The sequence below is a fragment of the Centrocercus urophasianus genome, unplaced genomic scaffold (assembly GCF_019232065.1).
Source record: "Centrocercus urophasianus isolate 14NV4802_14NV808 unplaced genomic scaffold, USGS_Curo_1.0 seq_13, whole genome shotgun sequence".
NCBI classification, from domain to species: domain Eukaryota; kingdom Metazoa; phylum Chordata; class Aves; order Galliformes; family Phasianidae; genus Centrocercus; species Centrocercus urophasianus.
Genome location: NW_024884475.1, coordinates 10699503 through 10727311, shown reverse-complemented (window position 1 = coordinate 10727311; position 27809 = coordinate 10699503). Strand labels below are relative to the sequence as shown.

The window sequence follows — 27809 nt, the reverse complement described above, 5'->3', positions numbered from 1 at the left end:
GCCATCACTTCATTTAGACTGTGTGTGTGTATATATATCTCTCTAAGCCATATGTTTGCTGGATGTGCAATAGCTTTCTTGGAACTGAAAAGGTTTAAGCTGGTGATTTGGGGGAAAACACGGTGGTTTCATAGGGCTCTATTAGTAAAGCTTTGTTCAGCTGTTTACAGAGATAATAACTCTCTCTACAAAGTACTCACAGACCTTGATTGCTCTTCACAAAGCATTATTTTAAATAAAATTGACCTGAGGATTCCAGTTTTGCTTCTTGGTTTTAGGGAAAATTATATTCTCCCATACTGATAAGTAAACAGGGGCCCTAATGTGGGAGAATCTATTCGTATGAAGCTTATTTTTTATGAAATACAGGAATCGCGTCTTCAAATCAGTATCAGTGAGTTATGTATTAATCTGGACTTCAAAGGTTATTCTGGACTTGTTCTGGACTTCAAAGATTTACAAACTTTGTACGTTAAAAAAATTATCTAGCTTGGCATGTAATGCAGCAACTTTTTTTTTGTGTGTGTCTAAATGCATATCTTACTTGAAGTTTGGTCAGTTTCTACAGGTGCCTTGAATATTTAAATGGATTAATTTGCAAGTTCTGTTTGAATTTATCTTCTTATTGGCATAAATCTGTAGAGAGAAACTTAAACTATTATGTGAGATCTACCTTTGGAGATAATTGCTTCAACTAAAACTAGTTAAATTAGCAGCGCTAAATCAAGAGATAAGCTTGATGGTGGGAGCAGTTTCAGCTGATCTTTTTTTGCACTGCTGGAAATAAAAAGTTAAGTATGACACTTTTAATCATTGCAGAACTGTGAGATTGCTAGAAGCATGTAATTTACTGAAACTAGAATGTCAATAAAATAGTCAAATTATACTGCTGTCATTGTAAAGACAGGAAGAACTATTTTGGCTATTGATACTGACATAATGGGCAAAACCAGGTGAAACTGCAGACAAAATTCCTGCAGAGGCTGGTTGAGCTACAATGCCTACATAACGTTTTTCTAATGATGGACTTTCATTTTTCCCTTTTCACAAGGGTTTTCTGCAGTCACAGGGGCCAGCTCCTGCTAACAGTGATAAAACAAGGGAGAAAACCAATTTAAATGGGATCAGAAGGTCAACCGCATAAAATAAAATCTTAATCTTACTACTTCAAAGCCCTCAAAGACAATAATCCATATTGCAGCATCGTGCCCTGAAATAAAGAACTCCTGTCTCATTCGAAATGGAATTTCCACCAAAAAAAAAAAAAAAAGGGGGGGGGGGAAAAAAAAAAAAAAGGAAGGAAGGAAAAGCAAGGAAAGATTTATATTCGTCCATGCCCAACTCATCATCTTTCTGAGGAATCTTATTTAACAAAACAGTTCCAGAGGCACCAGTACGAGGCACCGAGCAGGGGCTGGAATTCCCCGGGGGCTCGCACCCTGCAGAATACACTGGGGCTGCCAGCACCCCACGGGCACATGTGCCGTCCTGCATCCTCTCACTGTAAGCTGAACCGCTAGCCGCGCTTTGGCGATCAGGCCCAGCAACCTCTCGCCCAAGATGGAGCCCCCCGAGCCGGGAGGCGGGACCCGACCGCAGTGGGGCGGGACGCGGAAGCTCGGCCGGCCCCGGGTTGCTGCCGGCCGGGCCGCGGAGCCACCATGGGTCTTCTGCTGCTGCTCATCTGCCTCGCCCTGCCGGCCACCGGCAGCGGGGAGCTGCGGGCCTTCGTGGTCGCCCACAGCCACATGGACGTCGGCTGGGTGTATACCGTGCAGGTGGGGCGCCGCGCCGCTGCCGGGGTACGGGGATGGCCGGGCCGGGCCGGGCGTCCCCGCTGCCTTTCTCTGCTCGGCCTGCGACGAAACGAGCAACCCGCTCGCTGTCTGGGGCTCCAGGTGCTGGCCTGGGAAGGCGGGTCCGTCTCTAGGGCTGCCGGACTCTGGGCTTTGCTTGTACAGGAGTTCGGGTGCTGACGAAGTGCTGTGCTTTGTGTTCTGTGGGGTTTTCTTAAAGGAAAAAGTATTCAATCTAACAAACGGCGTGCTTTAGTTATTTTGCGTGCTTTCTTGGTCTTTTAGTTTATCCTGTGCCTAAGCCAAAACCCAAGAAATACTGTAGGTGTCCCTGTTCTTTGCAAGGCAGTTGGACTAGATGACCTTTAAAGGGTCCCTTCCAAATCAAAGATTCTGCGGTTCTGTGGTGAAACTTCAGTCCTCAAAGACTCCGCTTCCCATTGTCCAGTGTGGAGGTGGTGCCTATGGCAGCACAGGTGTAGCAGCAAAATATTTTTAGCTAAACAAGGAGATAGATGCATAGGGAAAAAATAAATCAAGTGGGACAGAAGTACCTTTTATATCTGTTGAGCTAAATCCTGCATCCTTTTTCATTGCTCTGTTTTTTTAGCTTATACAGAAGATGCTGTGGATACTTGACTTGCTATAGTGCTTTGGCATCACATCTTTGAGAGTAACGAAAAGATTTTGGCTCACCAAGAAGTCTGTTGTGCATGTGTTATATTTTTAAGAAGCTCAGTGAATTTCTCCTTTAGTATTTCAAACTCCATAAGAGGACACAACATTAATTTTTACTATTTATTAGTTGTATTTATGCAGCTAGTGACTGAAGAGCTCCTCTAAGATAATGATTTATTAAAAAAAAAAAAAAAAGTTGCTAGAAACTTCAGTTCCTCTGTTATTAAATTATGAATGTCAAAGATTACTTTGGTCAAAAAGCATGAAGGTTCCCTCTCCATCCTTTCACGTGCTTCTGTAGTAAGATGAAGCCTGAAGGTAATTCCCTGGGGATGTGGTCCCAACCTGCTGTATGGATTTGCTTAGTTATTAAGTTTCACTTATACTACTTTTTTAGTGTTTCGTTTCTGTGTTTATAATGTGGAAAACATTAGTCTTCATTGTGTGCTGGAAATTATGGTGTTGATGGATAATTCCAGTATTAGATGTTTAGTAAAACTTTGTTTTTCGCCTTCAGTGCATCTTCAATGGCAATCTGTTGCAATCTGCTAGTACCAGTGGTATCCTAACTTAAGTGAAATGTGGCATTTCACTTACATGTCTTACTGAAGATGTGAAGAACACCTCACCATCGTCATAATGCTGTATGAAAAGCAAAGTATAATTCTTAAATCACTTTACAAGTCTAAAATCTACGTATAAATAAGTGCAGTTTTGTCCTATCACTGCTTATTGTTTCATTTCCTTAGTTGATAGAGGATATGTATTAGAAAGGAAATTATTATTATTGCTTGCTGGTGGCCTGGCTTGTGAGAACAATTATTTTTAATTCACTCCCAGACCACTGGGCTCTGTAAGCTCTGTAGGAGTTCTTGATTAGCTTGATTTCGAGTCATATCTTACTCTCCAAAATACATGAAGAAAGTATTTTTAGAAAGTTTTTGCTCTGAATGTTTTAGTACTGTGTTGCATTTCAAGAGTCCTTGATCAGCTCTTAAAACACAGTGTATTTAGCTTAACTATTAGGAATTTAAATAAAGCTTATTGTCATAATCCCTGTAAATAAAGGTTTTAGAATATGTAGTTTGCAGCTGATTGCTAGTGACACATGAAAATTTAGCAATCGCTTGAGTAATAGTAAAACTTGAAGGCTATTCCCTTTCTGAAAATTGGATAATAATGAGTTTCTAATCATAGTCTTGATTTTTTTTTTTTTTTTTTTTTTTTTTTTTATGAAGTCATTAAGAAGTGATGAGTAAGTCATTGCAAGCAGTTATTTACATATGCTCTGAATTATTCTAGGCCCTTCCTCCTACATTCAGATGTTTTTGCTTTTCTGATGACAACCTTTAAACAAGATAACAAGATTCCAGTTGTGGAAAGGAAGGACATGGGAAAAGTTAATTTCTTATTTTGAATCACATCGTCCTGCTCTTATTTCAGAGCAGACTTTTCTTTTTTGGAGGAAAATTGCACAAATTAAAACTATGGATTAAAATTGTGTGTCGTGCCTGTTAGTCTCAGTTGCATGAGGGATGTCTGTTAATCACTTTCAGGTGGATGTCTTACGTGTATCCTTTAGCAAAAACCAGTGGCATCGAGTAGAAAAGCAATATGGTTGATGTTAAAACAACTCTGCTGTTGTAGCCAGGTGCTGAAAGTGGTGCAACAGACATTACAGGTATTTTCAGGAGCTCTTCTGTTGCCTTTAGGTGTTGAATATCACTTTGAAGTTAAGGGTAGAAGACCAAATCTGGACAAACAGAATTTTTTTTCTGACAAGGGAAAGCTTACTCAAGAAACGTTAATGTGTGTACTTTTAAATTAACATGATGTTGCTAATTTGATAGCACTGTAGCCATGTGATAGGTTATTTGATGAGTTCAGTTGCTGTGCTTGCATGCCAGTAAAACCCATAGGCCTCCTTCTAGAATCAAAGATGCTTTAGGAACAGGAGGGGTAGCTGCGCAGATTCTCGTGTCAGATTATTCTACATCAACAGTCAGATTTGTTCTAAGAGTCCTTTACCAGTTTTGTTTTATTCTAAATCAAGGAACAGACCTCCATTTTGTTTGAGGAATGCCTAATGCTTCTCACAAGAAGGAACTTTCTTTTCACTTTGAATATGGCTCAAAAAATTACTGTTTCAGTCTTAAGAGTTCATGACTGAAACCTCTAGGGCCATAATTGTAAAATTTTTAATTTGTGCAGAACTGCTATACCAGAAACATACACAGACAGCAGAGCATGCTTGCTCTGCAAAAGCAATTCTACTAATGTTTTAAATAATCAAAAGAGCAGAAACGGTAAAGCCCAGTGAGTGTTCAAAACAGCCCTTTTAATATCAACAAAGCAATATTCTTTTTTTTTTTTTTTCAGGAGAGTATGCATGCTTATGCAGCAAATGTCTACACATCTGTTGTAGAAGAACTAATGAAAGGTAAGCAGCGCAAATTTATTGCTGTGGAGCAGGAATTCTTTCGGCTCTGGTGGGATGCAGTAGCCACGGATACACACAAGCAGCAGGTAAGTTGTACTGAAGCCAAATGTGCTTCTAACAAAGCATCCGTGCTTTTTTTTTTCGAAGGGTGAGAAGAGGCAAAATTCTTCAGCATTTGATTTTTATCCAGATCTTGTGTAAGTTAAAGAACTTTAACTCTGCAGGCAGTTGCAAGAGGTTAAAAGCTAAGCTGCAGATCAGAGCAGTAGGTGGTGGTGACCTTTGCACTGAAGACTCTTCACGCTTTGCAATTCTTGTTTCATCAATGAGTTTCTTGTTTGGTGGCACAGTGGTGTAAGATGGGCGATTCTGAAAGAACCTGTGCCTAGTACCTCTCAAACATCTGAGAATTACAGCTGCCTGATGCTGTTCACAAGAAGGAACTTCTTTCTTTCTTTGCAGTTAAACGTTACTCAAAAAATTGCTGTTTCTAAGCAGTGTTAGTGTAGCTGAGAGAAAAACATATGATTCAGCAACAAGAATTGTTCCTTGGGTTTGTTTATTGAAGAGCCACGATCCATTTGAATCTTGAGAGTTTTAACTCAAGAATTTTTTTTTCCTAGTAAATACTTTTTGAAGTTTGGTTTGTTACGAATCAATCGTGGTGAAATAGAAGACTGGAGTGGCAGCCTAGTGGATGGTTATGTGTCTGATTGCAGGGTATAATGTTTAACCCTCTCTAGGTCAGTGGGTACAAGTGCATCTCCCTATAGGTCCTCATGTAGAACTTCAGCCAACAGCATCATATTGCATGCAGTACACTAAATTTCATTTTGTGTTAAGACATCTGCTTTGATTTTTTGGCTGATCCTGTGTGGAGTCCGTGAGTGGATCTGATTATCATTGTGGGTCCCTTCCAACTTGCCGTGATCCGTGATTCTATGAAGCTCTGTAGGTGTAAAGTGCTGTGTAAGAAACGCTCCTCCTATCTGTGTTGTTTTGTTTGTTTGTTTAAACACAGTTTTTCACTAAATTCTGAAAATTCTGTAGTGTTTCTTGTTTAAATAATAGCTTGCAACCTGTGTGCAGCTTTGCTGTGCATAGGCTGCTCTTTGCCCATGGTTTGCAAGAAAGTTTTCTTGTTTTTAATTCAAAAATAGTGTTGTAAATCTGGGGTGGGGCCATTAAAGAAAATAGCATAGACTGCTTTGTGTATTACAGTAAAGTTCTCTTTCAAATGGCGATTGTTCTTGTTTAAAGTACATTGTGTTGCAGTGACACAAACTGTAAGTAAAAGACCTATAATTCCCTATAGTTCTTAATCTCTATTCTTATTATCTGGTCTCTGAAGAGTAAATATTTATCGCATTTGACCTCAGCAGCACCGAATTAGTATATATGATTCAGCCCTTACTTTCTTTGTCCTGATACTTGAGACTTTTCTGCATTTTAATCCATTCTCTAGTTAGTTTATAGTTGATGCTTTTCTGAAAATTAAAATGATTAAAAACAAGTTTCTCTTGAACCTGTGTGTCCAAACACTGAATCTGTAGGAGCTATGATGGTTGTTAATAGCTGACATGTTTTTAACACTAGGAAGTTGCAAATATTGGGCCTTCGAATTAGGTCGCTCTGTTTATTGTCCTGCTTTTTCCACTTGAACTCCATCATTAACAATTTCCTTGGGCTTTAATTTTGCTGGTTTCTCATAAGTTTGTATTTTACTTGAAATGCAGGATTTAATTCTTTTTTCTTTGGGCCTTTCTGCTTTAGATTAGTGGTAGTATTGAAATCATTAAAAATTATGTCCTGAAACTGAAGCTGGTTTTACAGTTCGGGTAAGGGAATATGTAAGACAGAAAGGCATTGCAGCAGCATGTAGCTGGATGTGAACCTCTTAAGTCTCAATATATGTTGTTCATAGAATGGTTTAGGTTGGAAGTGGCCTTAAGGATCATCAAGCTCTAACTCCTTACCATGGGCAGGGCTGCTGGTCACTAGATCAGGCTGCACAGGGCCCCATCCAACTTGGCCTTGAATGCCTCAAGAGATTGGGCATCCATAACTGCCTGTTCTCTCAGTGTTTAATTTTGTGAAATATTTCTGTCTCCTTACCCTGACTTGATGTTTCAAGGCAATAGTTAGTGGGGAAAAAAGATATTTAGCTGCTTATCTAGTTTGTAGAGGTGGGTTCATGTAAGGAAGTACTGGTTATTGCAAGATCTGCAGATGTGTTCCACTGTTGTAGCAGCCTGCTGCTCGTAAAACTGTTAACGTTTCTTTCCTAAGTTCCCCTGTCCTTTTTCTCAGTTCAAGTCAGTGAAAGGCATAGTGTATCCATTTTTACTTTTTTTCCCCCTTCCTCAAGTTGGATATAATGCAATTTACTTATATTATTCTTCTGGTATTTTCAACGTCTGTGTGGTTCCGTGAAACTTAAATGAAGTTTCTGCAGTGCAAAGTCTAGTTCAAAGATATCTTTTTTGGACATCCATTCAAACATGGAATAATAACCACAGACGCTTTTCATGTAGGTCAGGACCAGTTCTATGCTGACACCAGATATCAGTTATCTGGTCTCCCAGCATGCTAATCAGTCACCACAGTCAGCTGGAACTAATTTATGAATGCTGAGCCCTGAAGCATTTTCACAACATTGTGAATGAGAGAAATGATTATAATCAGAATTGACAATCTGGCATCGTATCTGAACAGACACAGGGGCATTCGCTGAAGGTTCCTGGGGAAATGAACATAATAGGCCTGGAACAGCCATCCTACATGACAGATATTTAACAATAAACAAACACTGGTGGGAGAATAAAATATGTATTTATACCTCAAACTTTCAACAATTCTGTATCTTCAAAGTTCCAGGTAGTGAAGTAGCTGTAATGAAGACAGAAGCCTCGCAAAGACTTTTGGGAAGAGACACAGATTGTTATTGCCCTCCCTCCACACAAACTTGTACAACTTTATCCAGCATGTTTGCTGACTATTGCACTTGACCATACGCTTGGGCTTCTAGTGGCTGGAGTTAACAAAATAGGAAACCTCAGGAGCCTGGTCATTGCTGCTTGCATATGGGGTTTCATATTGCTCTCTCATCTAGCTGCCCAACGGCTTTCCTAAGTCAGGATGGCTACAGCAGGAGGAACTCTTCAGGAGAAGCAATACTATCCTTTTTAATCTTCCAACTCTAGTTTAGTCTTCAGATAGGATCCTAGGCTGTGTGTGGGGACAAGAGCCTGATGTTTAGATTAGTAGATGCTGTTGTCATGATTTTATTCTGAGTAGCAGTATCTACATGGTGGTGCATCTTTGTGCCTCTACCTGGTTTCATTGTAAGCTGAAATCAATGCACTGTGCAACCTATTAATGTACTTTCCCTCCTGACTCCCTGCTTTTCTGCTTTTCATGGCACTCAGTACAGACAGCCTTTTATCCCACTTATGACCTAGATGCCCTCTTGACAACTGTTTTGTCTAGGTAATATGCTGTGATTGAAATGAATTTGCAGCCTATTTGGAGAAGACAGAAATGACATTTATGTTCTGTGTCTTAATTTCAATATCATAGGTCCATCAGTTACTTCAGGAAGGACGATTGGAATTTGTCATTGGAGGGCAAGTGATGCATGATGAAGCTGTGACACTAATTGATGATCAGATTTTACAGTTGACGGGTATGCATGTGTGCATTTAATTTTTATCTTTTGTTGTTGTGACCTTGGGGGTTTGGTTTTGTTTTCATTTCTCAACCCCCAGTTTGCTTTAAAAATATATATATTGTTCTTTAAGAGCTGACTGAAGCATTTCTTTTTTTTTATTATTCACTGATGAGTCATCTGTATAAAAAAAGCCTTTGCCTTAAAAAAAAAAAAAAAAAAAAAAAAAAAAAAAACCCAACCTGCAGTAAACAGGGGGGTTACAAACTCCTTTGGGGCAGAGACCTTTTCGGTTTTTGTCTATTTGAGGGCTAAAGCTCCTGTGAAGACAGTTATGATTAAACTGAGGATTTGAAATACTCTGGAAGAAAATAGCTCTTAATAATTGAGGAATTTGGGGCAGAGGGTTTGTATTGTTTAGGTAAAGTCTTTGGCAATGTATGGACCGCAGAAGGTCACTGAGGACATCTTAACCTGCTTGAAAGACTTGCTTAATGAAGAAGCCCCTATTTGTAATAATTAAGGACAGTTTCTGTTAGAAATTGTCTCGTATTTCCAAGAGGTGCACTATTTCTGATTTAAATTTTCTAGCTTCTGCTTCCAGCCACTTGTATGTTACACCTCTCCATCGGATGGTGTAAAGGCTCTTTCAGTGGTTAAGGTTATCTCCATCTGGTTGAAGTGGGGGAGGGGGAAGACAGTTCATGCCACTGTCACACTACATATGCCTAGAATATGTTATGAGGGAGTGGCATATTTGGGGGCAGGGGGAGGGATAAGAGGGTGTAAATTAACACTAGTTGCCTATCATGGCTGATAGGCCTTGCCCGTTTTAGGGCTGCACTCTGGACAGCTTTTTACATCAGAGAATAATGGGTCAGATAACAGGTTTTTCATTAGCTAAACCTGACTGCACAGTAACACTCTGTATTCCTTGCTTGTTGGTGTTTATCTGGAGTACAAGGAGAACTGCTGCTTTTCCATCTCAGTGAGTCACCACATCACACTCAGGCAAAAAAGGATAGGGAGGGGATGGAAAATTTTTTTTTTCACTTGAATCCTATGTTTATAACTGGCTGAGAGCTTAGTACACCCAAAAATATATGGTATTTACAAACTTTTTCTTCAGTTGGAGTTAGTTGTGCAAACTATTCTTTGTATTTTAATGTTTCATTTAGTGTGCAAATGTAAATGTTGTTTAAAGGATTATTCAAATTTACTAGCTAATTTGGCAGAAAAACAAATATTAACATCATAAAATATCCCCATTATTTTTTCCTGAAAGAGCTCTGCTCAGTTTCCACTGAAGGAGTATGTGGAAGAAAAAGAGAAAAAGGTTGTATCGTTGCACTGTGTACACCTTGAAAAGACAAAGCCAGTGTGGATGACTGGGATCTACACTGCTTATCTTTCCCTTCTGCCCAGTTAGCTGAGCTTAGGTGAATGGTCTAGCAAACGGTGTCTGAAATGTGCTTTACTCACTATTTGCGAATGTTTTCACTAGAATAGATATTAACCATGGGAAAGATGGTGTGAAAAGAAGGTGCCTTGCAACCTCGGTTATTTACACATGGCCTTTGGAGTGAAGTTAGTCCAAAATGGAAAGATGCTTATGTATTCAAGTAGTTACATGCACAACTCTAGAACTATAAAATAAAGATCTGTTTTGTTTTGTTTTTTTTTGATGGTGATAATCCATATGCCATGTTCTAGAGCTCTCTGTGAGACCATCTGCTTAGCTGGTTGAGTTGTTTTCATTTAATTGGTTTACCTGAATTTATCCTGTTGTTTGGTGTCTCCGATTTGTGTATTGTTTTCTTTATTATTGAAAATCATTTCAATATAAAAAAACACTGGTTATAAATAACATCTTTTAACAATATTGCTGTTAACCTTTGTCTATTTTCTATCTTTGTGATCCTCAGTCATATTCACATTAGTTTTGTCTACTGGCTGCTTCCTTTGTTCTTTTGTCATTGATAGGAGATTAACATTTCCTGACTTTAGATTGAATGATTTCAGTAAACCCAAGCTGAAACTCCAGCATCAACCTACTAGCCTTAACTTAATCTTTCTTTAGGTACTGTTTCTGAGGCTATCTAGTTCCTGTTTATTATTCATCCTTTATGGTGTTAATAAGGTATGCTAGGCATAGCAAAATAAATACTGTCATTGTGAGACTTTAAATGCTTTGGTAAACAGCAACAAAGAGCTATCATGTAAGTGCCTATCTGTCATACTACATGGATATTACATTTAGAGAATGAACTTGTAGGAGTGCACCTAATATAAACAAATTTTGCTTTGCAGAGGGCCATGGGTTTTTATATGAAACTTTTGGGATCAGACCTCAGTTTTCTTGGCACGTTGATCCTTTTGGAGCCTCAGCGACAACACCAACTCTTTTTGCTCTTGCTGGCTTTAATGCTCATCTTATCTCTCGAATTGACTATGACCTGAAGGCTGACATGCAGAAAAACAAGGTAAAAATACTGGAGGACTGGAACCCGTGACAGCATATCCATATGATAATCTAAACCATGACGTTATGAAAGCCCTCTCTGATTTGTGCAAGAAAATATAGGTATTTCTTCTCTAAAAGTAACTGAAATTCTTCTCTAATATTGTGTGTGGTAGTGGTAAAATACACTGTCTGTACAATACTGTCAGTCTTCATGACTTCTGGTCATGGACAAAATGTAGTCTAGCTTGAGAAGGATGCAAAATGTGGGTAGTTTGTCAAGGAATAAGTGGTCATGCAGTTAGGACTGTTAGAATTGTAATCTTTTAGAATGGATTTCACCTTCCCACAAGAAAATCTTTGGTATCTTGTTTTTTATATACACAGCCTTAAAGTGTGGAGTTTGTGTTTGGGATGGAGACTGTCATGGCTTGGAACACTTATTTGTGACTGTAGAAGTGATAATATTCTGTCAGTCAGGGTTGCAGCTAAACACTGTTTGAATTCAGTTTGTTTCAAATGCTGCTTTCTCTTGCACAAAGTGTTCCAGTAAATATTTTTCTTTTCATGACATGATGTTTTATCTTGGTCTGTCAATGCTTTTATGCACTAAATTGTGTGCTAATAAAGGCTTTGACTGGAATGAGCTGGGCATTAGGCAAAGCTGCTGTGAATGTTGCATAGAATTCAGGCATCTCTGGAGAACAGGACTCTTGTTGAATGTGATGAAACCAGCACTTACTGCCTCAAGCTTGTAGTGAATTCTGATTCTTCCTTTCTTCTTTCATGAGTTTTTGATTATCTTTTCCCATGAAAACGTTCTCAGGAACCTGGCAGTCTGGAGATTTCCAAAATAATAGTTCTGTGCTTGTCCTCGAGGATAATGGTTTTGTTGTTGTTTTGTTTTCCAGAAGCTTCAGTTTGTATGGCAGGGTTCTCCTTCCTTATCTGAGAGTCAGGAGATCTTCACCCATACTATGGATCAGTACAGCTACTGTACCCCATCGCAACTGCCTTTTTCAAACAGGTCTGAAGATTTCAAAAATAAGCAGAAATATGCTTTGGAGAGTTTATATTGGGAGTTTAAGGATTTCCTTTGATGGTGCTCGTAGAATCGTACAATTGCTTGTGTTTGGAATGACCTTAAAGATAAGTTCATCTAATTCCAACCCTCATACCGTGGGCAAGGATGCCACCCACAGCAGTGTTCTTTCAGCAATATTCTCCTGCTTTCCTTTGTAGACCTGTGGTAGGTCAGTGAGAAGTCTAGACTGTGGATCTGAGTCAGGTTATTAAGCACCCCCAGCTACCCACCGTGATGCATGAAATCTGCTCAGTACCTGACAATTGAATTCTCAAAAGTGACATTTTCTACTGACAGGCATTAAAAATACTTCAAAATATTGACAGACTTTAAAAATAATCTTTTCTACCAGCAGGAGTCTTAGAACTCAGGTACAACTTTCATCTACACACAAATTATGTCAGTTCCTATCAAAATAATAAATACAGAATGAAAATGGGGAACAAATCAATTACTGCAAGCAGGATATGCCCAAAACGGGACTGGATTTTTGTTTCTCTGCCTGAAAATTTAAGAACTCCAGGAAGCTTAGTGTGGATTTGGCTATTGCCAGTTGATTTTCTGTGGGAGACTTTCAGCATTATATTGGACTGAGATTGTGTACATTGTGTGTATATAGAATAGACAAATTTTCCATTTACTTTGTGGGAAAAAAAAAAAAAAGAACTGTGAACTGAAAACTTTATTATCCAATAATACACACCATGTAAGCACAGTTTACCTGGGGGAACATTCTCATTGTTTCAGACCTGGCTGGTTTGTTCTGTGATTTCTTTATTCTATGGAAGCAAGCAGTAGGGACTTGGAAAATTGCACTGAGAGAAAGAAAAACAGGCAACCTTCCTCTTAACCTACCTCCTAATAAGCACTAAACATTAACAGCAGATGTTAACTGAATTTCTTGCTTCTGTATACCCTCTGTCAGTGTTTTACCCTAGCACCTTTTGATGAGTTTCTTTCAGTTAGCTGAATAAATCTTGTTTATAGTCTATTATTTTCTTCTTCTACCTAGATCAGGATTTTATTGGAATGGATTTGCAGTTTTCCCAGATCCACCAAAAGATGGTGTTTATCCAAACATGAGCCTCCCTGTTACAGATACCAACATCCGCATGTATGCACAGGCCATGGTGGCAAACATTAAGGAGAGAGCAGCCTGGTTCCGAACAAATGATGTTTTGTGGCCATGGGTAAGTGCATTATCATCAGAGTTTGCCTGAGAAGTGGCCAGTACACCTACAGTATGGGCAGTAGGTAGGTGCTACTCTGCTGCAGTATGTACAGCCCAAGTATGGAGTACAAACCATGTGACTGAGAAGTGTTTTTCTAATACGTGGGGACCAAGTGTCTGATTAGTAATTATTTTTGAAAGCTGGAGCTTCCTCATACTGTCTGTGGTCTGTCTACCAAATCTTCTAGCCTACTCAGTATAGAAATAGATGTACCAGAGTTGTGAAGATAACCTCTTGCCTAACTATGTACTATGGTCTGTTTTCCTCATCTTGTAGTGCCTATTTAGATTACCTCTTTACGTAACTGTTTAGCACTACAAAATTCTGTGTTAAAAAAAATGCTAGCATTACAGAAAAATGTAGTAAGCATTAGATAGACAACATCTTTTCAGACTCGTTTTCTTATGCCTTATTCTTTATATTTTAGTTAAAAACAGTGATGTATCCTAAATGGATCGTGCAAGTGCTTTTTTTCAGCAATCTGCTGTATTAATTATGTCCAACATGTACAAATAGCACTGATATACTTCTGCTAGTTTTAAGTTGATAGAAAATAATAACCCTTTCTAAATTGAATGTTCAGTCTGTTTTTGAAGTTTTGAAGTTCAAAAGAAATACCACTTTAATGTAGGTTGTTGTTAAAAAGATCCTACTACATTATATGACTTAAAGTTATTTTACTTTTCTGTTTTTGGAATTTCAGGGCTGTGACAAACAGTTCTTTAATGCATCTGTTCAGTACTCCAACATGGACCTATTATTGGACTATATTAACAAGCATTCTGATGAGTTTGGAGTGACTGTCCAGTATGCAACTGTTGGTGATTACTTCCAAGCAGTTTATAGCAGAAATCTTACATGGGAAATAAGGAATTCTCGAGACTTTCTTCCATATTCAACAGGTAATTGAGTTAACAACTGCACACATCTGGCCCAATTGCACATATTTATAGTTTTAATAAAGGAAACTGAGAAAATGAGAAATAACAGAGCCAGCAGTGTGCCCTTGTGGCCAAAAAGGCCAATGCATTAAAAATGGCATGTCTAGAAGGGAGGTTCTCCTCCCCTTCCTCTCTTCTTAGAAGAGGCTACATCTGCAGTACTATGTCCAGATCTGGGCTGCTCAGTTCAAGGAAGACAGATATATATAAGCATTGATAAGAAGTTCTCTAAAGGGCAAAAGGCAATAGGTTGAGGCCAGACTCTTTTCAGTGGTGCCCAGTGAGGAGGAAGGGGCAATGGCCTCAAAATGGGTCAGGAACAGGAAGTTCCATGTGAACATGAAGAAAAACTTACTTAATTTGAGCTATGGAGCTCTGGAATGGGCAGCCCGGAGAGTTTATGGAATCTCCTTCTCTAGGGATGTTCAAAACCCATCTGGGTGTATCCTTTGCAACCTGCTGTAGGGAGCCTGCTTTAGTGGGGGAAGTGGACTAGAAGATCTTCAGAAGTCCCTTTCAACCACTACAATTCTGTGATTCTGTGAAAAACAGAATCACAGAATCATAGAGTAGTTTGCATTGGAAGGGACCTTAAAGACCATCTAATTCTAACTCCCCTGCCATGAGCAGGGACACTTCCCTCTAGATGAGGCTACCCAGGGCCCAGTCCAGCCTGGCCTTGAATGCTTCCAGGGATGAGGCATTTATTTATATTACCACGTTCTATAACATAAGACAAATTGATCCAAACTTAGTGCAGAGGTTGTAATATTCATTAGCACAGCTAGCAGCAATGAATGGAGGAAGAAAACATGGAAAAAAAAATGAAAATAGGAAAACTCCTAGGTCTCTGTTTTGCTTGAAGTGTACGTTTTTTAGTAATCTGTTTTGTAGACATAAAACTTGGTATTCATTATTTTCTCTGCCTTCTATACACAGCACAAATGCACAAATACCTGTGGTCTCCTACAGTATTAAATGTGTGTGTTCTATTTGTGTTTCTCTAAAATGATCTACAGTAGGTACACAGTGCTTCAGGATCCAGAAAACTGAAAGGAAACCAGTAAACCAAAAGATGCCTTGAAACAAATGGCTGTGTGGCCATATAGATTGATGTCCCACTGTTGCTATTCAAAAAAAGTTGGATTTTGCATAAATTAGAGCAGAGATGGGAAGGGTGGTATTGAGTAATCTGAAGGAAGAGTCAGGTAACCAAGAGAACAAAGAAGGGTACAAGGTGATCTTAGAGATTACTTCTGTGTTAGTGCAGTAGAACAGGAGTGTATCAAAGTGAAACAACTGGTGCTGAGAATTTAATGTTCACATGGTACGTGCTCTAGGTATATAGGTATAATCTGATTACATGGACTGAGGGTCCGATAATACTTGGAACATACTTTCAGGAGTATTACTACATGAAAGAAATTTAGTTTGTGATCTGTAAAGCCATTTTTTTTTAATGTCAAGTGAAACATAGTAGGTAAGGATAACCTGTGGTTTCACTTGACAACATCGTACTGGTCCAAGCAAAACACTGGTAGGTGTACCCCCAGTCCCCACCCCACTTCCATCTACTGTAGCTCTACGAGAAAATCTTGTCCTTTTCATTAAATGAAACAGTTATAAGTTTTGGGAAAAATAATTGTGTTATAAGTGAGGCCTCAGAAAGGAAAAACATCCCCTGTAATACTGAATTTTTGTAGTATGATGTGGCACAAATTTATTGAAGTTGTTGCTTGCTTGTTACTTGCTGTGTTTTTCAGGTAAAATTGGGAAGTTATTAAGGAAGATGTGCTGTACTCACCATCCTTTTAATCCCTTTCCCCACTAAACTTAATCTTCAATCTTTTTTTATATTGGGGCAAAAAAAATAAATAAATAGAGAAGACAATAGATAACTTCTTACTTTCAAAACTCATTAGTTTCTTTCATTGTTTCATTTCTGGATAAAATTATTATTGAAATAACTTTTATATATAATTGTAGCTACAAATGCTTCATCACATTCTTGACACCGTGGATTATCTCTTGGACTATTATGACCCAAATATATCTTATACATCTAATAATCTGTAGCATGTCTTTTAACTTTTAAATAATAAAAATAACTGTTTCCTCCTGTGAGTCATTGCATGGACCAATCCCTGACTCACTCACTTCCCCTGAGGGATCATGTCATATCTAATAACTTGCTAATAAATACATTGTGGGTTCTAACTGCTAATAGCCTTTTACATCTGAGCTCTTACCTGTATCTTTTGGTGTAATTTACAGGCAGCAGTCACTTGTCACTCGCTTGCATAATAGCAGCGCCCTTAATGCTCCATGTGGGTTCCTACACGTAGATGCAATCTCTTTCCTAAACATCGTACTGTGCCTTGCAATTACAGTGTAGATTTGAGTGCACTTTCTCCCACGTACTGTTTTGCTTCATGATGATTAATCCTCTCTCATTCTTTCTATGTCACTTTATTATGAGTCACTTATTGGGCTCAGTGTCACTTCTGACACATGCCTTGCAAACTCAAGTTTTAAGTCCCTGAAAGTTATTTCCATTCTCCATTTGTTGCACCATGTTGCTGCGCGCATGCAAAACTTGCTTGTAACCTTGAAAATTGGAAAGGAATCAATCCTGGTTGAATTCATAGCATTTCTTCAGTTGAAAAAGAGTTTGCCCTACAGTTTTTAACCTAGAGATCCCATTCTCTAATTGTTGCTTTTAGTTGTAGAATGCTAGCAGATTGTTACAGTTGTGTATACAGACTTTAGAAATCACTGTCTGCAGCTTCTCTATGAAAAACTAATTCATCAGTGGTTTATCTGCTTACAAAACAAATAACAACTAAGGAAAGATTTGGGAATTTTAAAACAAATAATTTATTTTCTTAGTTTGTGATACTAAAACATGTTAGCACAAAGGAACCGTTGAAATATTTTGCACTAACCACTTGGGCACGTTTTGGTGTAGTTTGAGATATTGGAGTAGTATGGGGTCATGTTGTCTCATCACTGTTTCTACTCCATTTTGACGATTTATAATTTAAAATAGATCATTTTATCTGACTAACAAAGAGAATATGGAGGGTAATAAGCAAAGATTATAATCTGATTTATTAATATAATGTCCTGTATTGAAATTTCTACAGTGTTTTGTACAAGTCCACAAGAGAAGTTTCTCAAATGCAGGTCAATGCCGCAGGCAAGAGCCTTGTATCAGTAACTGCATTCCTAGACTTATACTAAAGACTGTACTTATCTAAAGGGCATATTTATATATTTATATAAATAAATATATATATTTATATTTATAACTCTTTAAGATTTATGACTATTCCATTTGATGTATGGTGTGTAATACATAGCAGTTTTCATGTGAGAAGGTGTACAGTATAGTCTAATAAATAGCAAATGAGCAGTAACTGAAGCGGTATTTTGGCCTATGTTGGATCTCTTCGACTCTTAACAGAGCCGTTCCAAGCCTGGACTGGATTTTATACTTCTCGGAGCGTGTTAAAAGGAGTTGCAAGGAGAGCAAGTTCACTGCTTTATGCTGGAGAGTCCTTTTTCACACAGTATGTCCGGAAACACCCAGCAGGTTCCATCTGCAAACACGGAGCCCTAAAGCAGCTTCAGAGCCTTAGATGGGCAGTTTCAGAGGTAAAGACTGATAGGTGTGTGTGTGTATGTATGTATATATACATACGTATACTATAAATATGTATTTATATATTTTATATTATATATATAATATAGTATGTATATAATATATATAATATATATTATATTTATATATCGTATATATATATATAATATATATATATTTTATATTTTTAAAATTGTTTTTAATAAAAGTATTTATTGCACAAAGGAAACACTTCACTTATAGTGTCTCCATGTCACATGTATTGTTTTAGCAATAATTTTCCCTTGTAGCAAGTCTTACATGTAAAAAAAAAACTAATAATAATAATAATAATAAAATTTGACAAATAACTGTCCCAAAACAAGACTTCAGTCCCTTAGCCATACATTCATTGAGTGGTTACTTCCAAATTTTAAAAATGTGTTAGTCCTTTTCTCAGTTATATTATTTAGTTGTAATGATTACAATAAAAGCCTGAACGAACTTTGAGTTCTGTGATAATCTCTACTTGTGCAAGTTGGGAGAGGAAAGATTTGTTCCATCAAAATTAAGCAAGTAAGCAAGCAAGAATTTATAGAAATTAGTGCTTTTGCTGGTCATGAATATTTTGTCAGCTAAGTTACTGAACAGAACTTTGTAGCAAATGAAAAATCTATCTTGCTGTGGTATTCTTGATTTTTTTTTTAAAGTGGTTTTTTTTTTTTTCTTCTAATACATACCTTCAGAAATGTCTAAATACTAAAAAAATGATAAAATATAGGGGGACATCTGTGTGTATCTTCTCTTTGATCATTTTCTTCTATGTGTAGCAATATGGAGAGGCAAAATGCAAATCTGTGAGTATAGTTGTAATACCTTATTATTTTAAATGAAATGTCTGAGGGTTACTGGATTTTTTTGTTTGTTGTTAAAAAAAAAAAAAAAAAAGTTCTGAAGATGTCATTTGTTTGCATTGTATTCTGACCTTTCAAACTGCTCTTCAATGTAAGGTCCAGCACCATGATGGCATAACAGGCACAGAGTCTCCCAAAGTGACAAACATGTACATGGACAACTTGATGTATGGGATGTTCAACGTTAAGAAGCTAATGGCTTCCATAATCTTTGATATGAACAATGCTAAGAAGAGTGAAGAGGTGTATTATATTTACAACAAAGACTCAGGAAAACCAGGTACATTTTAAAACAACTTTTCCAATTGCTTGCCTGTCTTAGGAAAGTTACCATGTTTCCTTCAGAGAGAGTCAAGATATTTACCGCCTATATTTTGTCAACCACCACTGTAAAGTTGTTTACTGTATAAGAGGTGCTAAGCCTGAGCTAATTAATGAGCTCTCGGATCTCGAGCCCCTGAAAACAGGACTTCTTAGCTGTTAGGCAGAGCTCTGACCCAGTGCAAATGTCAAAGCTGGCTCCTAAGTTCAGACTTCTCCTATATAAGAGAGAGGAGGAAGAGGTGGTATAATTACTGAACTATGTCTACTATGCAACATAATCCTATGCAGTAAGAATCATAGTCACAGCTAAGAAAAGTTCTTGCTATGATGTACTGCCAGTGAGTATAGAATAGTTTTAAGGATGCTGTTCTAAAGGCTGCATTGCTTTTTGTCTTGACTTTGGAAACTTTTTAAGCTGTCAAATATAAGCAGTGCCGTGGGCTGCACAACAGACTGATTTGGTTTTTTACAGGGCTGTTTTTAGATTAGGCTTCTCATTTGATCTTCTGTATAACTCTCTGTATAAAGTTAATTCTGCATGACAGCGAGTTTTTGGTAAGCTGCTTATTTTCACTAAAAGCAACATTCAACTCAGGTGCCATTGGCTGAATACAAGGTCTCTTTTTATTGGGTAAATAATAGGAAAAATAGAGCAGAAGGGGTTTTCATGAAATACTGTGAAATGTACTACTACTTTCAATCCTGAAGTGTTACTGCAGGTCTCTATGTTAAAATTGTGTAATGTAGTGGTGCCAGACAGACCTCTTAACTATTTTTCAACATCACATTTTAAAGATTGTAATTGTAGTGACTGATTGTTCTTTTTGTTTGCTTATCTATGTAAAGGTACTACAGATGTTGACCATTATGTCATTGTCTATAATCCCCTGGCCTGGAACATCACCACAATTGTCACGGTCCCTGTCAACATCTCATCAATGAGCGTTTATGATGAACTGGGACATTTTGTACCAGCACAGGTACTGCAAAGTTTCTTTCTGTTAATTTTCTTTCATTTGCCAGTTCTCACTGATTTGATCTTACATGGTAATATAATACATAGGAGACCAAGGATTACTTCAAGTTGGGATTTGCCTAGTTCTCCTTTAAGTGATTTGTTTGTTTGTTTTCCTTGCCTGTTCTCTCAATGAGAAATGTTTTTGGCTTTAATGTGCCAAAGCCTTTCGACTCTTGTGTGTTTGGTTTGTCCTTTGCATGCCTGTTGTGTGCCACCTGGCGGGATTTTATCTAGCTTTTATGTTGTGTTTTAAAAATAAAAAATAAAAACAATGGAACACTGCTGTTTCCAATAAAGCCTTATGGGCATAAGCCCTGCCCTCCCCAATTGATAGTCCTGTTTGTACAATTGACGTATTGCCTTGGATAGGAAGAGAGGTTTTAGAAAAGTAGGATCTTAGTTACAAGCCTAAAGGGAATGAGGGACAAGCAGCTTCCAAGGAAATCCAGCTCATTCTATGTTGTAGTCAAGCTCCATGACAAGAACATCTGTTTCCCAGGAGGAAAGATGATGACCTTACATGAAAGCTAGCACCAGCCTTTCACAGGATAGTTTGCTTTGTAGAGTGCCTCACCCAGTGGCTTGAAAGACCTGTAGGAATGCCACCTGCACAGAAAGGCCTGAAGAGGTTTGACTTGCTTCCTGATGCTCCCCTCTGTCCCCAAAATGCCGCGTAACTCAGCAGCTTTTGCCTGGTGGACAGAGTTTCTCTTATTAATTTATCTGTGGCTCATTACTGTCACTGTGCATCAAGGCATCATGCTGTAGTCTGCTAGGGATACACAGCAGCTATCTGGGGTTCTGGCATATGAATGTGACGATGGCATGAGGTCTTACTGCCTTTATCAGGATGCCATTAGTCTCTTGGGTTAGTACATGGTCGTGCTTACCTATCAGCCACTTACCTCCCAGAAGTCATCTTTGAATTATTTTAGGTTTGTAAGATAATAGTGGGAGCCTGAAATGCTTTTAAAGCTTTTATTTCAGGATATAGAATGCCCTCAGGTCAAGCTGTTGTTTTTTACTTAAAAGTTTTCTCTTCCAGGGTTGTTCTGTAGTCTTTTTTTGCTAGGAGTTACCCCATGTGCACATGGAGAGTCACTTAAAGCAAAATTAAATCCATTTATAAGTAATGTGTAGTTAGTTCAGGATCATTTCAGTGTACGTTTATATCGTACATTACTTCCCCTCAAGAGAAATCTTTAGCTGGGAGCCTTGTTCTAAGTATATGGTTGAAAGGAGGTGGGGTTTGGCAAAAACTCTGCTGCCTTTGATACCAGGTGTAAGAGTTGCATAGTAAAGGGAGAAAATAGGATTAGACCCTTTTGGTACCAACAGTAGGAGGTCTGCAGTATGAGTAAGTGAATGCGTGCCAGTCCAAAGTGTGAAGGTTTAGACAGCTTGCTTTAATTTCTTTGTAATGGTAATTAAGCTCTCTGACTATGTAATCTGTATAGAATTTATGTAATTCATTTTCTTTCCCCAAATAGAAAGTAATAAAAATTACATAATATTAATGGGAAGAATATATGTAATTGAATAATGATTAAGAAAAAAATCAAGGTATTTAGGTACTTAGTAACACTGGTGTTCTCTTTACACAAAAATATGCCACAAGATTACACTTCTTCTCCTTGTCTCTTTCTTAAGGTGAGGGTGTACCTGGTTGCTTCTTCCTCTTGCCACCTGTTTTCTCATATTCACACTGATCGCTTCCTTTATGTTTCTGCCTCTTCTGTCTAACTGATTAGTTTTAGTTAGGATTATTTTTTGTCATTATCTTTTGTTATGTGATATTAAGTCAAGATCTTTAATGCTATATTCACAACAAAGTATGATACAACTTTGCAAAGTGCTTAGCAACCTTTTTCCCTTTGCTAGCGGGGCTAAGCTTACTCTGAGGTCACTAGACTCCTAATTAAAAGCAGTATGGATCTACATTATAATTAAGAAGCATAAGACTAGCATGTGTAGAAATATATTTTTATAGTATTAGTTAATTATGTAGTTTAGAGCTTATAACACTTGAGTACAGTTCCCTTGCTAATTCATTTTCTGTAATGGAGCAATGTTTATATGTTAACTTACAGATTCAAAGTTCAGCTGAGTCCCATTCTATCTATGATCTGTATATTCTAGTTGAAGTAAGTGGTCTGACTTACAAAAAATACAATGTTAAGCCCTCAAATGATAAGCAGTCTGCATTTATTGGAAGATCAATTAAATACAAGCGAAAAGACGTGTTGCATTCAGTTCAGCCAAGTCAAAACCTGCTACCTGTGGCAAGCAACTGCTACGAGATCGTGTTTGACCAAAACACTAATCTAATGCACAGCATTACGAACAGGTGAGATTGCTTGCTTTTTGTGTTTCAGATTCTGTAAAACCATTTTGTAAAAGTAAGTCCAAGTACTACACTGTGTGCCTTAATACTGTGAGACCTAACTGAATTTTCTTCATAGTTATTTATTTTTCTCTGCCATTCGCATGTCGATATTTTCTGTGGAATGGAGGATTCCATGTTGGATGTAATTTTGTACTATTTCTGTCCTGTTGTTTAACCATACAACCAGTAATAAGAGAACATGACAGATCACAATATTAATGCATCGGAAGAAGCTTGTTTCACTTCTGAGCTAAAAAGAAGTTTGAATGTGCAAAGATGTAAGCACATATTCTATGGCTACAGTAAGAGCTTTAAAAGGTAAATTAAGGGCTTACTAGTTAGTAGTATTTGGAAGTCATTCTTTCTAGGAGACTACAAAATATTTTGGAAGTAAACATTTAGGCAGATGAATTAGGCAAATTTGGTTAAGCAAATGAAATGAAAGAACAATCAAGATCAATGTGAGGTTTGCAGCTTGGCTTTCTTGGCTGATGTGAATTGGCCCAATTCCTCGAGGTTTCAGTGGAGCTATGCTTTTTGCCTGATCAGGATTAGGATAGCATCTTAAATTATCTTCACTTGACTTTGCAGGGACTGTGAAATGGGTTCCTAAGTATCTTAGCCATAAGGAGGAAACAAAGTATGCTGAGCAAGTGTGAATTTTGTTACCCTGTTGGCACTATACCTTGTTACCATTGTTAAATGTGGAAACCTTTGCCACAGCGGTTTTCTTAGCTACAACATCAGATGAATTAATTTAATTATTCATTACTAAATCGAGGCATTCCTCATTTTTGTGCAGCAGCTAGTTTTAGATCCTGTAGCAGCTCTCACTTGCGCTTCAAAACATGACCTAAGTAAGTGCTGTTCCTGTTTTAAGATGTTCCTTTTTTACGGAAGTATAAAATACATAAAAAACGTATTTGTAGGGTAATAACAGGGTTGTTTTTTCCCTCTGTGGTTCACAGGGAGACTAACCAGACTGTCCAGGTGACCCAGGAGTTCCTTGAGTACCATGTGAACGGAGATGTTACAAAAGGACCCATTTCAGACAACTACTTATTTGCCCCTAATGCTTCTGCTGTTCCAGTATCGCAAGCGGTTGGATTGGAAGTGGTCTCTGGAAACTTAGTGACAGAGATACGGCAATACTTCTTCAGGTGCAGCTCCATTACAGCTTCACTTCACTTGAATGTGTAGTTGTCTGTTGATGTATGTGAGTTGTTCTGTGCAGCTCCTCCTCCACACAGTGGAGTTCTTGTACTCTGGAGGTTCCAGACGAGAACTGACATGAATCTGCTAAGCATAATGCTACCTTTTAGATAAGTCGTATCACTGGGGGAGGGAGGCAAGGATTGTTCAGAGTTACCTCAATAGTCTGCTTTATAATGTAATTGTATATAATTAATAACCCTTCTTATTTTTATAGCAATGTTACTGCTCAGTATTACACACATGCAGTATTTACAAGGATGTTTTCAGTACCCGAAGGCTATGATGGGAAGTTGCTCTGTCATAGGATAGAGCAAGAATACAGTGTTGGACCTTTGGAAGTAAATCATGAGGCAGTTCTAAGAACAAGCACAAATTTGAGCACTGGGCAGCTGCTCTACACTGATGACAATGGATTTCAGATTCAGAAGAGACCATTCAAGACATATGTGAATAATACGGTAGCACGGGTAGGTGCCAAGGCATAATCCAAACTAAATGTTGTTTTATCTTCATTTTTCATCACTTTTATCTAGATTAAAATTAATATAGCATGAATTACTATGTGTTTTCAGAACTATTATCCTATGGTCCAGACTGCCTACATTGAAGATGATACCACGAGGCTAGTGCTGCTTGCAGAAAGAGCTCATGGTGTCTCAAGTCAAGGGAATGGGCAAGTGGAGGTAACAAATGCAGTTGTGTGGGTTTTTTTTATTAGGAGAGGATAGCTTTGTGACTGATAACTGTTGTGACTCATTCTCAACACAGGTGATGCTTCACAGGAGACTATGGAACAATCTTAAGTGGGACCTAAATAACAATCTTACTTTGAATGACTCTTCAGTGGTTCGTCCTGTGTTTTGGCTTATTTTAGGGACTAAGTCTGCCACCAATGTTTTGTATCAGACAAGTGGCTTAGCATTACAACACAGGCCAGTTGTAATGTTTGGAACATTTTCAGGTAACTCGTTCTCTCCTGTGCTATCTTTGGTATCTGAATAGTTTATCTATTTTGCTTTGACTTACACTGTTAAGTTTGTAAATGCAGACTTTAAGCCTCCTGTTTGGTGAAGTTAGTATACTGTGAGTTTGAAGGCAGATTTAGAGACTGTTAATTATTTTGCATTAATTTCAGATATGGATGCTTTCCAAGTGTTTCCAAGAATGTTTCTCTTGTTACGTAATTATCTCTGCTTTTAGAGGAGAAAAAATTGTAGAGCATGTAATGAGAACAAAATGTCCACACAGGGAATTATTGCAAAGTAGCTAGTGTACTTTGCAATCAGCTTCCTGGATGCGAGTCTTTAGTGACCTTTTTTGAGTCATTCTTTTAAAAATATTTGACTTATTAACTAAAAATGAAGCCTGGTAGTGGAATAGTAGTATCAGACTGCAGTGAGATCTGCTTTATTGGAAGCTTTAATGCACTTCTCCAGCTCATAAATTCCTTCGGTGTTGTATCTCAGAAGACATCAGAGGAGAAAACACAGCATCTGCTTTAGATCTTCTTTGTCAGGAAACGAGAAAATCTTTTTATGGTACTGTAGCCAGGCTTATGTACGCATGATGGATGTTTGATGTCTACTTTGTTTCCTTTTGCATGGAGGAGGTAAACCAGAGCTACCCGGGCAGCAGAGATCAGCCCACAGTTTTTCTGTAACTGTCCCACCTAATCTTCATCTCCAGACTCTGAGCATTCCAGGGTGGAGATACAGCTCTAATCATGCAAAGCAGCTCCGCACCATTCACATGGGTAAGTGCTTTCATAAGGGTGTCTGAAAGTTATGCTCCAAAAATCTGTCTTTCTATTTTTCTGTATTCTCTAAATAGCATTTAAGTGTTAAATCCCTCCATCAAGACATATAATTGTCTTGATTACTTGACAGTTAACGATTGCTCTACTCAAATGGTAAAACATCTCCTATATGAGTTAGTGTCATGTCCTGTTAACAGTGGGAACAGGGTACTTCTTGCTCTTAGCACTCTGGCTAATCTTCAAAAATGGAACATAAGTTCAAATAATGTAATTGTGAAGCACAAAAAATTAAAATAAAAACTGAACAACAACAAAAAAAATTGGTTTTATTTTATGTCAGAAACCATTTCATGTTGTTTTTTCTTGAAGGTAAACAGAAGCAAGGTGATGCAGACTTCAGTCGTGTCCTGCTAAGAATTAGACACCTGTATGAAGTTGGGGAGGATCCTGTGCTGTCTCAGCCTGTGATGGTGAATTTGAAGGTAAATCTAATCCTTGTGGAACACCACTTAAGGTATTTTTGTTCCAAGGAGAACTGGTTCTGGAATGATATGTCCCATGTGATAGACTCCATAAAAGGTATGAAAATGCTGCTGTAACTTTAGCCTCAGAGGAGTGCAGGTCTTATTTATATTCGGACTTGCACCACAAAAGCTATTACTTCAGATAAAGTTGTCTTAGATACAGTATGCAGACATGACAATAGCAAGGTTGAACAAGGTGTAGGGCTTTCTGTTTTTTTCTTGAAAGTTAGTAAGAGTTTCAGTTCTTGAATTGCAAGATCAGTTGCTTAGAACTCTGCTACAGTACAGAGGAAGTTCTTGGCACCTCTGCTTCTTCGTTCAGGTGAGCCTATAGTTGTCCTTGTGTTGTGACTTGGAGAGTCCTATGGCAGATTTAAGTCTACTGCTCTACTTACCGGGTCAGTGCTTTAGATAAAGTTCTACTCTGGTCTATGTATTAGATCAGTCGTTGTTAAGCTAGTCTCAATAAACTGTGATTCTTTACTCACAGTGTTTGCTGAAAGAACTGGGGGCAGTGAAGTTAGTGGAAGAGCGATCACTCACAGGCACCTGGGATGTAAACACTTTGAAGCGGTGGAAGTGGAAGACTGCACAAAACCCAAGCAAAGGTAGGTGGAACAAGACAGTTGGTGTCTTTATTCCTGTTGACTGTTGAAGCTGTATGAGTTCTCTGATTAAAAATATTGCTGTATTTGCAAGATGAAAAATATTTTGTTCGTCTACGTCACATACCTATTATCTAGCATAGTCTGCAAGCAGTAGGAATTAGCAAAGGTTCTCAGCAAGAACTAGACCTCAGTATTTCTCTTGTGGCTCATTTCACCCAGAAGTGTTAAACTCAAAAAAGATTTCAGGTTTCTATCTTTGGCCAGATTGAAGTGGCTACTCTATGAAGTCACGCTTCATGAATTTTGTTATATGCTGATGAGTTGTGTCAATCTGAGCTTAACATTGTGCTCTAGAAAAACAGACAGCTGGAGTTAAAAATCTCCCACTGTAATCAGCTTAAAGGTCTGTGTGGATAGGATTCCAGTTAGGACTCATTCAAGTGCTGTAGGTGACCTCATTTCATTTCCCATTCCAGTTAGTTGCTTGGACATAGTCCTTGCTCTCACAAGCATATTATGTGCCAGGTAAAATGCTTGGCCTGGGCAAGCTGTGAGTTTCAAGCTCTGCTTGACCTGCAGCTAGGAACTGGCTTGTTTTTTTACTCATGATGATCTAAAATGCATGACTGGAAAGTCACCCACATTTTCTGGTGTGAGTCAGTGTATGAAAAGTAGATGGATTGTTGTGTATCTTAATATTAAGAATGAGAGTGCACTGTAAGTTCCATGTAACCTATAGCTTTAAAAGAAGAGAACCTGTTCAAACACTAGCTTTTAAGGAATAAACAAATTGCATCTGCTGATATAGAATAATTTAAATTTAAATAAAGCTCCTTCTTGAGTAAGTTACCAATGTTTCTGTGTCTTACAGGATTCTCCAATAGTACAAAGATCTCAGACGACTTTACTGTAACTGTTCACCCAAAGGAAATAAGGACTTTCTTTGTGTATTTTCAAGATCAATAAAGTCTGACTTTGTTTCAGGACTGAATATGTAATTGCTTTCCATTTTTGTTTGTAAACATAAATGATGGTCTTGAAAGGTATTCTGCTTCTGTCAATGAAAAGAATGTCATTTTGGAGTGAACTCTAAATTTAATTAAACTGTTGACCTGTGTATATTTTTAGTACTTAATTACTTAC

General features: G+C 38.0%; 1 protein-coding gene across 1 annotated transcript; it reads left to right on the top strand.

Moving 5' to 3' along the window:
- The first annotated feature begins 1560 nt into the window (after window positions 1-1560).
- MAN2B2 (mannosidase alpha class 2B member 2) lies at window positions 1561-27785 on the top strand. Its single transcript, XM_042811717.1, is given in 20 exon segments — window positions 1561-1642; window positions 1645-1778; window positions 4854-5000; window positions 8494-8599; window positions 10892-11064; window positions 11954-12069; window positions 13139-13316; window positions 14062-14260; window positions 17766-17956; window positions 18932-19115; window positions 20006-20139; window positions 22268-22524; window positions 23532-23723; window positions 23993-24245; window positions 24351-24461; window positions 24547-24739; window positions 25385-25531; window positions 25904-26016; window positions 26549-26666; window positions 27538-27785. Coding segments are annotated over 20 exon segments (3123 nt in total). The 3' UTR covers window positions 27633-27785.
- Window positions 27786-27809: the final 24 nt, after the last annotated feature.